Raw genomic sequence first — 12,072 nt, 5'->3', positions numbered from 1 at the left:
ATTGTACCGTCCCCCCATCACTGAACCCCTCAGATGCCACGTTCATCGCTGATCGCGGCATCTGAGATTAAAATTAAGTTCTTTCAGGGAATAATCCAGTTAAAAATAAATAAACACATACTTACCTTATCCATTTGTACGTGACAAGGCCATCGCGGGCATCTTAATTAAAGATACCGCGCAAAATCTCAAGCGGTGATGTCATGACATCACCACGTCCGGCCAGTCACCCCTCTGACATTTTGCACGGTATCTTAAAGGATAACTGTCACATTTAGACCCCAATTTCAATTTTCATATATGTAGTTACTAATAACATGATATTCCAGAATCAATAACTATTAGACTTAGTAACCCCATATTTATTAAGATTCAGCCCTTAGCATCCAGTCTGCATAAAACTGCAATTTCACTATTCTGTTAAGATGGCTGCCACTGCCCTCACCCTGAGGCTAATCCCGCCTGCCCTCACTACCCACAATGAATTGAGCTCCTCTCATGCTCTAGCTTCTGCACCTCAACCAATCATTGCTCTCCCCACTTAAACACGCCCTCCTCCTCCTTCTATCACATACACTTTAGGAAGTGGCTTACTTGTAGAGCCTCAATTTAGCTTGGACACATAAAGCTGGAGCGTGCCTGCTGCAGCCTGGGTCTCTATGAATGAAACCCAGGCTGCTGCATAGTATTTCCTATGGAGCCTAACCTGTAATAGGCTCCATAGGAAATATGCGATTTTCTCATATATTCCAATGCTATTGCATTGGAATGTATGAGAATAGCAATCTAATGATTGCATGTTAAAGTTCCCTATGAGAACTATACAAAAGCGTAAAAAAAACAAAAAAATAAATGAAAAAAAAAACATATAAAAGTTCAAATCAACCCCCTTTTGCCAAAATGAAAAAAATAAAATAAAATACACATCATGGGTATCGCAATGTGCGAAAACGCCCATACTATAAAAATATTTTTTTAAAAATCCTCATACGGTAAACAGAAAACCGGAAAAAAGTGTCCAAATGGCCGATTCGCCATTTTTGGATGCTTCATTTCCTCAAAAAAAGTTTAATAAAAGGTGATCAAAAAGTCATACACACCCCAGAATGGTATCAATGAAAAGATCAGATTGCGCCGCAAAAAATGAGCCCCCACACATCTCCGTACACATAATTACAAAAAAGTTATAGGGGTCAAAATATGTCAACTAAAAAGTAAAACTGATTTTTTTCCCACTTTTGATATTTTTTTTGTGCCAGTAAAATGTGCCCCCATAGATGCCCCCCGCAAATGTACCAGTAACAAGAGCCCCCCGCAAATGTGCCAGTAACAATAGCCCCCCAAAAGTGCCAGTAACCAGAGCCCTCCCAAATGTTTGCATTGAACTGTGTATACAGATAGTACAGTATATATGGAACTTACTGACAGTGCTGCAGGGTTTAATACTATAGGAAGAGCAGAGCCATGGGGTTAATACAATGTATAGGAAGAGCAGAGCCATGTGTGGTACTAAAGGGTTAATCTGGGGTAATGGGGGGCTGCACTTAGTGAACCCATGCAGGGGTTAATACAAGGTTATGGGGGGGGCTGCACTTAGTGAAGCCATTTAAGGGTTAATACAAGGTTATGGGGGGCTGTACTTACTGAACCCATGCAGGGGTTATTTGTAGGATGCAGAGAAGTTGGTGAAGCCATGCAGTCATGCAGGGGTTAATCCATAGGATGCCTGCAGTGAAGTTAGTGAAGACCAGCACTGTATAGGGGGGTCTTGCAGTGAAGTTCCCGGGTCTGGCTGAAGCCTGTAGTTCTCCAAGCTCTCCTCTTACCACAAGTTGGTGAGCGGCTCCTGCTCCAGCCCCCATTCTCCAGCACTGCTGAGGGAGCGTCTGCCAAGCGCAGGGATGTGGAAAAGTGTACACAGCCCAGGCACTTTTTAGCCATTCCCTTACAACTTTTACTCTGGCTGTCAGTTCTGTCCAGTAATGTGAGCGCGCACGCAGGCAGGAGGACAGCCTGCTTGAGCGTCCCCGTCTTCCTCTGAGCAAACTGGTAGACATGGATGCCTAGCAACCTGATTTTAATCTCAGGTAACAATAGCCAATACTGGGGACAAAAATGTGGCTTTTAGGGGTTATTTATTAAACAATCAAAAATTAAAACAGGGCCAACAAGGTGATATTAATCACCAAAATCCAAAAGTCAAAAAAAAAAAAAAAAAATGCGACAGTTATCCTTTAAATAAAGATGGCCGGGACGGCCTCTCCGCGAGTGAATGGATGAGTATGTTTTGGTTTTTTTTTGCCACCATTCCAGGAAAAATAGATTCTGAAATTCGGATTGAAGTCAATTTGTTTGGCTTCGATTCGATCCGATCAACACTACCCTAGGGGATAACTAACTGATCAGTGAGGGTCTGACTGCTGGGCACCTCACGATCTCCAGAACATGGGTTCCCCCATTCCGATGGAGCGGCAGGTTGAGCATGCACCCTGATGCTCCATTTATTCTCTATGGGACTAGAGAATCGGAGACGGGCAGGAAACAACCGAGTGCTGTACAGGCTAACACCAGCAGTCCTACAGAGAATGAACGGAGCAGCAGGGAGCATGCTCGACCTGCCGCACCAACAGGCCGGAGAAATATGACCCCTGTTCTCAGGATCGGTGGGGGCCCATTGGTTGATCCTCCACCGATCAGTTGGTTATTCCCCAACCTGGGGATAGGGTATAACTTGAAAACCTAGCACAGTCCCTTTAATAATAAACATATTGGTTTTTGGTTAGAGATGAGATGTTGAGAACTGTCTCTGCATGGATAGTATGAGTTTAATATAGTCAGGTCAATATCATAGTCTATAGATCTGTACCAATGAAATTTGTGTATGCAGTTTGTCCACAGGCTGCTGTATGGATGTGGATACCCATATACCAGCGGACCATAAATTTTATTCCATCTGTACCCTAGGTTTTTCTTACCTATCAAATGCATTTTGGAAAGAATTAGGGAACTGATGGAACGTAATATGACTTAAGTCCAACTACACAGTGCTTATACCATAGATGCTATAGGTACAAAATGATGATTTTTCTTTTCTTTTTAAGACTATTTGCATCGTTTTTCATTTTAAATGCACTGCAGCAACACAGATTGGTTGTAAATGGCCTTAAACACCCTATACAGCTATCACTAGAAAGAAACCATGCAAGGTTGCCAGAGTTGTCAAAAAGAACCAAATGGATAATAGCTCCCATTTTTATAAGTAGGAAAATTGTTGAAGTGACTTGGCTGTTTGCAATGAGTAACTACTACCTTTTTTTGTTTCCATATGCTATCTCCGGCGCTTCCATAGAAACAAATGGAGCAGCGGAGCGCATTACCAACCAGCCGCTGCATCCAGTTCAGCTGGGCTCCACAGGTTACGGGACCCTCATTCTCGTGATCGGTGGGGGTCCCAGCAGTACCGTGCTGAGAATGAAGGGGGCCTAGCGCTGGTTTATCACTGCATGCCATTCCTATCCTGCATAGCGGCACCCCAGGAAACTGCACTGTGGCCCCTAATCAAATGAATGTAGCTGTGATGCAGTTCCCTTCACAGCCCGGTGTCCAGAAGAGCCACTGTGCAGGGACAACTTAGAAGGGCGCACAGGGCTAAATCAGCATTTATTCTCAGGATCATTGGGGTCCCAGAGGTCAGACTCTCTACAATCATAAAGTGATATCCAATCATCCAGATGACCATTCCCCTATTGGGGTCCCAGAGGCCAGACTCTCTACAATCATAAAGTGATATCCTAATGATATCCAATCATCCAGATGACAATTCCCCTATTGGGGTCCCAGAGGCCAGACTCTCTACAATCATAAAGTGATATCCCAGTGATATCCAATCATCCAGATGACAATTCCCCTATTAGGGTCCCAGAGGCCAGACTCTCTACAATCATAAAGTGATATCCCAGTGATATCCAATCATCCAGATGACAATTCCCCTATTGGGGTCCCAGAGGCCAGACTCTCTAAAATCCTAAAGTGATATATATCCCAGTGATATCCAATCATCCAGATGACAATTCCCCTTTAGGGGAGATCATAATGGTCACACTTTTCTGGCAGGGGAAATGTGGCATTATCACACCAGGTTCTCCTGAACAGAAGCTTTAATAAAAGAGGTCCTAAAAGGGGCACTTCCCTCTACAACGACCATGTGCCCTACCAGGAATCAATGTCATTGTAACAATAAAGCACCAAGTGCTAAACATACCAGGGCTCTGTTCACACATCAAGTTTTTTTGCTTCTCTGTGCTGTCACATCAAAATGGGGAAAAAATGGAGTGCCAAATCCATCATGTGGCCGACACCAACTGTGACCAATGGTGTCCACTGACTTATGATGAAATTGGTTGGCTTCTGCTGCAATGTCCATCATTTTGATCAGGGGAACCATGCTGCATGCTGTGCTATTCTTCCTGTCAAACATGACGATGGGGCCTCCCATAAAGTGTGAACAGGGTCCTAGCTGTTGGGGTTTCCAATAGTTTTCTGTTGTTACTAATAAAGGCACGGAACTTACTTTAATGTTTGTAGCACAGCCGTGCTCGACAATGTAAATATCTGCACCATCTGCTGATAGACGAGTCATTCTGTACTTCAAGTTATCAGCTGGAAGGCATGGTCCTGGGTAACAGCGCAGCTTTGAAAAGGAAAAACAAAGCAATGGGTGAACAAGACTTTCAAACACTTAGTTCACTCTGTGTTCACACTTTTCACTTAAGAATCGTTAGATGATTGGAAAAGTTTAGCATGCTGTGCTATTCTACTCTACTTTTTAATTAACATTTATTCAATTTTCACAACAAAATAAAAAATAATTACCTTTACAATTAACACATTATTGCATCATATAATTTGCAACCCTGGAACTGGACAGTGGTTCACTGCAGTAACCAGCTCTATCCTCTACACAATGGACAGAGCTGTGTAGTACTGCAGAACAGCTGATTGGCAGGGGTGCCGAGTGCTAGAACTCCGCCGATCAAAAGGTTAAGCGGATCAAATGCGGAGCAAAAATACAGTGTAAATGTGTAAATGGGGCCTAAATGCGTTGTCTGGAGACATTAAAAGTCCTTTGGTTGATTAACAAATGGGTTGGCCAACATATAACATGCATCTGCCTATGGGACTGCTGAGTACAATTCTTAGCTAACTCCATCAGGCCCACAGAAGGGAATAGAGAGGTGGTCACGCATGACTTCTCCATTCACACATGGACTCGGGGACCCCTGTTCTTGTGTTTGGTGGGAGTATGAGCAATTGGACCTCCAAGGATCACACTATTATCACTTGCCCTAAGGATACAACTTCACTGACGACCTGATTTCAGACTCCCTCTCATGGTAGTATTCAGTAGTAGAGTTCACTTGCTAAGCCAGCCTTCCTTCTCTGGCTCTGCATTAGCTGGCTTAGCCAGTGACAACAGAAGCTACATTTTCTTACTTTCAAAGTTAAAGTATATGGCTAGTTGCAGACTAGCGCAGAGTTCTGGCAGGCTGTTCCCTGCTGAAACAGCCTGCCAGATCTCTGACGCTAGTGTGCAACTAGCCGTACAGAACACCTTTTTTTTGCTATTGGACCACCCCTTTAAAGCTGTCTACAATGTTTATATATTTGCAAATACTTTCCATTACTTTTGACAGTTTTACACACTTGTTTGTCATCTGTGTTCTCACAGTAATTTTGAATTTATTTAAAAGAAAGTATTTGCAGTGAAATCACTATCTCATACTATTTCTTAGTGACATATTACCTTTAAAAGTCCTTTAAAAGTTTCCTCTGTGCTTTTGGTACCAACCTATCCTCTTCCATTCCCTGCAATATTAAAGGGATATTCCGGTTGCGAGAGGATATCCCCCATCAATAGCATAGGGGATAACTATTAGATCAGTAGGGTCCTACCATGGGGACTTCCAATGATCACAAGAACGGGGATCCCATACCCCTCAGGGTCCCCGAATTGAACAGAGCCGCTGGTCAGGTATTTGCACTGCCGTTCCATTCATCTCTATAGGAGTACCGAAAATAGCCGAGTTCTGTACTCCGTTGTCTATGGAAATTGTGTAGAGATGAATGGAGTGGCCGTACCCATACCGGACCTGCAGCTCCGTTCATCTTAGGGGGTTCTGAGAGTTACACGGTCCCCATTCTCATAACCCTTGGGGGTGTCCCAGCAGTAGGACCCTCACTGATCTAATCATCATTCCCTATCCTGTGGAAAGGGCATAACGGCTAACAATCGGAATATCCAATCAAGCTACTTCCTGACAGCACGGCTGGACATTAAGACATCATGTGAGACACATAACCTGTCACTATTTGAGTAGCACTCCCACACAATTCTTTATTCTCTGACCTGTTAGAAAGGTACATGATGTAATCTGTAGTGAAGATCATTCTTACTAGCGACTGTATTTGTGAGTTATAACCTCCCTTCTGATCCTTAGCTGTGTCATGTGACCAGCTCTCTGATCTCCAACTGACACAGGACAGGAAGCCAGTTACTTATCTATTCATTCCTATGACACTGACATTCAGGCTCTCATTGGAATACATAGAGAAACTTGCTTACTGTCCACAGATAAGATGAGGTGTTACTTGGAAGGTCTGATTGCTGGTCACATGACACAACTAAGGATCAGAAGGGAGGGGATAATTCACAAACACAGACACTCGTAAAAAGATTACCTTCACTACAGTTTACATAAAGTACCTTTCTAACAGGTCAGAGAATAACAGTTTTGTGGGAGTTCTTTTTTAGGAGAAAATCATAGTGATACACACAGACTGGGACAATGGGGAGGTTGGCCAAGAATTACAAAGAAGTGTGTCAGTTTCTTCTCAGGATAATCCTAAAGAACTGTACACATTGTGCAACATTGATTGATCATGTTGCAGCAGAATTATGATGTAAAATGCACCAAAATAATGGCGTTTTGATTTGCGCCAAATATATCAACAGTTTTCTCCTTATTTTGCACCAGAAAGAATGAAACACGTCAGAAAAGTGTTTTGAATGTCAAAGTGGGTGGGGCCACCAAATTGGCATATATTACGCCTCATTTATCGCCTACTTAATTAGTATTCAAAAAATGATCAGTTTGCAGCCTTAAGGAGCAACTAACAGAATTTAAATGGAACGTAGGAAATCTCAGCAAGACGAAACCTACAATTTAGGCTAGGGTTACACAGCAATCTTAACCAAGAGACCTGTTGAGTGACTGAAGACCACCCTTTCACTTAGCAACACTGCAGTATAACGAATGTGAATGGAGTTATGTTGCAACTTGGGGGTTCTGATGACAAGAGAGTCAAAAGAAATCCAGGAGGGATAGGACACTACAGTGTCGTAGTGAGGGCAAGCCAAAAGTTGCAATGTGGCACTGTAAAAGTGTGATCGTCAGTATGTGTCTTGGTCAAGATCGCCAAGTAGCCCCAGGCTTACAAATGAGAACTGTATATCACCATAGGGATCAATTATCAACAGGCTTGTCTCTGATGGCACTTGGGAGGAGCTGGTGGCATTGGAGGGGGAACTGATGGCACTGGAAGGGGAGGGGGGGGGGCAACTGATGGCATGTGGGAACTGGTGGCACTGGGGGGGACTGATCGCACTGGAGGCGAGCTGATGGCACTTGGGGGGGAGCTGGTAGCACTGCGGGAGCAGCTGGTGACATTGGAGGGGGAACTGATGGCACTGGGGAGGGAGCAACTGATGGCATGGGGGAGCTGGTGGCATTGGAGGGGGAACTTGTGTCACTGGGAGGTGAGCTGATAGTACTGGGGGGGGAGTTGACGATACTGCTAGAGGAACTAATGGCATTGGAGGGGAAACTGATGGCACTGAGGAGGAGCAACTGATGGCATGTGGGAGCTGATGGCACTGGAGGGAGCTGATGGCTCTGGAGGGAGCTGGTGGCACTGGGGGAAGAACTAATGGCACAGGGGGGGGGGGCGCTGATGGCAGGGGGGCCTGATAATTTTTTTTTATAGAAAACTCTCTTTTAATTAGTTTTTTCTCATTAGAGTACTCGATTAATCTTTGGATTAATAGGTAGAATACTTGATTACTAAAATAATCGACAGCTGCAGCCCTACTTGTCACTTTACTTTTTTAAATAAAACTGATCACTAAAAGGGAAGAGGAAGTTGCCTCAATTAAAAGCAACTATTTATTTATTTTTCACATTTCAAGAATTGTAAAAGCTGTAAATTTGAAATAATATTATACTAACCTTTGCATCACAAAGCCTCCGATCAATACCATGCTGGCATATCACCACAGATTTTGGCCTCTCCAGCTGAAACTCATTGCACGCGACATGGAACACAAAGGTCTGCCCCCAATCCAGCAGGCACGCCAGCTGCAAGACAGCAGGTTACTAGCATGGTAAGGACTATAGCAGTGAAATCAGGAATAACAATATTATAAAAGTAAGAACACATTGGCACAGCTTGCCAATTAAAAGGAGATTTATCCTTGCCGCTACATAATCTACAATATTGTATTTTATAACTAGGCACAATTTGCCAGCTTATACATTCAGCGAGGCTTTTGCATTTTGAAAAATGGACTTATATTTATCCCTGCGTATTAATAGTAACAGCATTTTATTAGTCTTTTCTGACAGTTCTTTGGCTCCTAATGTTCTGTGGTCACCTGCAGCCCAGCATTTGCTGATAAATAAGAAAAGTAGGTTACATTTCACTTCCCACATACTTTTAAATCAATTTTCATCTTCTTTCAGCCAATTTGTGGAAAAGCTAAACAGCTGTGGTATTTTGCAGTACAATTTAAAAGCTGGATGTCTGCTTCAAAAAATTCAATATTCCATCAGTAAAGGAAAAGCCATTACAGTGCATATAAAAGTGCTATGTGCAAATTATATGGCATAAGTGAAAGCACAAAGTCTGCATTGGTCGGCATCCACACGGCCATAAAACAAAATGCAATTGTGGACAATGTGAACTTGAATGAACACATAACAGTGTTTGAATTATTTAAAAAAAATTAAAGTTATCCAACGCCTCTTTTCATAAAAAAAAAACACTGGATGGTTTCTTTATTCTGTAACAGATACATAATTGCTAGATGGTTCTATACTTTACTAGGTGAAGGGACAGAAGAGGTTCATGATAACAATGAGGCAGCGTATTAAAGCGGATATGTCATCTGAATATGCTAACCTATTGAAAGGGATTGAAACGTTCCAATATCAACCGGGGAAATGGCGGGTAAAATAATAAATGAAGCATTACTGTTTTTAGATCTAGCCACATCACTCCCGTTCACCCAGCCAAACTTTATTTGCCTGACTGCAGCGATGTCAGGTCAACAACATTTGCCTGAAGTAGACAATCACCAGCCTCAGCAGACGAGTGGCACCATTGCCTGCCAAAGCCTTGTTCTATCTTTAAAACAGAAAACCCCCTCTAATTGTAGAACATTATCGCGATAGTGGAGGCACATGCACCGCTGCAGCCAATGACCTCAGCGGTGACATGTCTCCAAGTGGAATTTACCTACTGGGTCACATATCACTGCTGAGGCCAGTCACTGGCTGCAGAAGTTCACGTGAACCCATCCATGCAGACAGTTTACATACAAGGGACGGAGGTGCAGTGAAGATAGCCTGGGACCAGGAAGCCAGAACAGCGCGGCAGGGAGCAAGTAAGTATATTTCCCTTCACAGGTCTGGCAGAGGGCAGAATTCTTAAAAAATGGCAATCATGGACAACCCTTTTAAGTTAAAAAGAAAAAAAAAAAAAAAACAACATTCACCTACTCTGGTCATTCTGGTTCCTGCAGTAGGTCTCCATGCACATTACTTCCATTCACCACCTAGCCGAAAGTGCGACATACCGACTAACCACACATCACCGCTGCTGGACAATCATTGGTCTCAGCAGGGACAGAGATTTTCTGCAGGAACTGGCCATCCCCCAATTGTTTATTTTTTTAAGACCTTCAAGAGGACCTTTCACCTCTCCCGACATGCCTGTTTCAATAGCTTCATACATTCCCCATGTAATAACAATTCTGGTGCATCTATTCTTATGTCTCTATGTTGTGCCATTCCTTTATTATCTCTACTAGAAGTTATGAATGAATTGCTAGCAGTCTGCAGTAAGGGTACAGAGAGGAGGTAACCAGTTTGGGGTGTGTACCTGCACAGTCTGACAATGGCAGCACTGATTGGATAGATTCAGTCTGTGCAGGTACACACCCCCAACTGGTTACCTCCTCTCTGTACCATTACTACAGACTGCTAGCAATTCATTCATAACTTCTAGTACAAATAATAAAGGAACGGCACAACATAGAGACATAAAAATAATGCTTCAGAATTGTTATTACATGGGGAATGCATGAAGCTATTAAAACAGACATGTCAGGAGTGGTGAAAGGTCCTCTTTAAGTACTCAGAAAACTGTTTTGACAAAGAAAAAAAATATTAGGACTTCTACAGAGGAAATAAAATGTCTTTTCATACCAATAACATTTATCATCTAGCCACAGGACCCCCATCCTTTGTATTTGAGCAGTGGACGAGCATGCATGTTGGAACTCTATTCGACTCGATGAGAAATACAGCTGAAAACAGCTGAATTAGTGCCCATGCTTGGCCCATCCTATAAATCAGTGAGGGTTCCAATAGTCTGGAATATATGGGCACTGGCCTCCGCACTGTAAAACATAAGACATGTCCTATCTTTTGCTGTATCATGCAGATTGCAGACCCCAAGTCAATGGATCTACATTCGCAGCACAAAGTGCACACGGCCAGTGCCCGTGAATTGTGAACCACTATTTGCAGTCCACAGCACAGTCATGGAGGCCTTATGTTCGTGGGCATGAGCTCTAAAGAGCAGCACCTATTTTGTCTGGATAGGTAAAACATCTTATTGTTGGAGAAACTCAATTCAAGGCAAGAATTGTTGGGATTTATTAACTTGTTGTGCATTGTTGTGCATCTTAGTGTCCCTTTAAACTCTGAGAGATTGGATTACCGTACTTACTTGTGGTGTGGTGACCACTGCACTAAGAGCACCAGCCTGCACATCAATCAGCCATCCATACTCCAGAATATCAGTACCTAAGGGTAGGCCTTCTGCAGAGAACATTGCATGTGCACGTAACTGTAAGCCAGAGAGGCTAATGTGACCTTCTCGAAGCATCCCATCCACTGCTGGCCTCTAGAGCAAACACAGAGAGATAGTAAGACTTCTAGCATTTAGAAACTATCGAATGACAACAGAACACAGAGATAGCAGACATAAGGCAATTCATTTGCTAATTCTTTCAAACCCTAAAGGTGGCCATACACACCCGATTTTATCAGGATCTGTCAACCATATAATGTTCATATGGGGGTGCCCTTGTGTATTGGCATGTTGAAATCCAATGGTTGCATACCCCAACATCCGCCATCAGGGAAAGAAGGACTGGCCATGACGGATTCCAACATGCCAATACTTTATTCCAAAGGTAGATATATGTCCACCAGATGTGTCTGCCAGCAGCATATTCTACTCACCTTGTTGAGAATGTGGGCACACTTGCAGAGTCTCTGAGTGTGTAGAGTTGGGAGTGATAGCCAACCACTAAACAAGTGTTTGGCCAACAGCTATCTAATGTGTATGGCCACCTTCACTTCAACTGACCTCCCAAAAACAACACAGTGATCTACAATTAAATGAATTCTCCAGTTTTATTCAGTCTTAAGGCCCTTTGCAGACAAGTGTTTGTCACGCTTCCAGTCCGCAGCGCAGCTCTCGGCCTGACCTCCCAGCACGGACCGGGTCGCATAGCATTATATTAATTTATGATGCTATGTAAACCCTTAGAGGTCTGTAATGTATTGTATAACACTGACATAATGCTGCCAGTGTTATCCAATACATTCCAGAATTGTAAGGGTTACAGAGCATCATAAATCAATATAATGCTATGCTATGGGAGGTCAGGCCGGGAGCTGCGTTGCGGACTCGCAGCGTGACACACGCTCGTCTGCAAGGGGC

At 43.2% G+C, this 12,072-nt stretch overlaps 1 protein-coding gene across 9 annotated transcripts in view; it reads right to left on the bottom strand.

Annotated features, from left to right (window-relative positions):
- KIAA1109 (KIAA1109 ortholog) overlaps positions 1-12,072 on the bottom strand; it is a 307,652-nt gene that overhangs the window by 177,656 nt on the left and 117,924 nt on the right. For all 9 annotated transcript variants that reach the window (XM_040418406.1, XM_040418409.1, XM_040418408.1 and 6 more), the window contains exons 22-24: positions 11,071-11,247; positions 8,286-8,414; positions 4,571-4,690 (exon numbers count right to left, since the gene is read on the bottom strand). In XM_040418406.1, coding sequence (XP_040274340.1) covers positions 4,571-4,690; positions 8,286-8,414; positions 11,071-11,247 — 426 coding nt within the window. The remainder of the gene's footprint in view (positions 1-4,570; positions 4,691-8,285; positions 8,415-11,070; positions 11,248-12,072) is intronic.

This window comes from Bufo bufo, chromosome 2 (genome assembly GCF_905171765.1).
Source record: "Bufo bufo chromosome 2, aBufBuf1.1, whole genome shotgun sequence".
NCBI classification, from domain to species: domain Eukaryota; kingdom Metazoa; phylum Chordata; class Amphibia; order Anura; family Bufonidae; genus Bufo; species Bufo bufo.
Note: the sequence above shows the minus strand (reverse complement) of the source record. Positions and strands in the feature narration are given on the sequence as shown.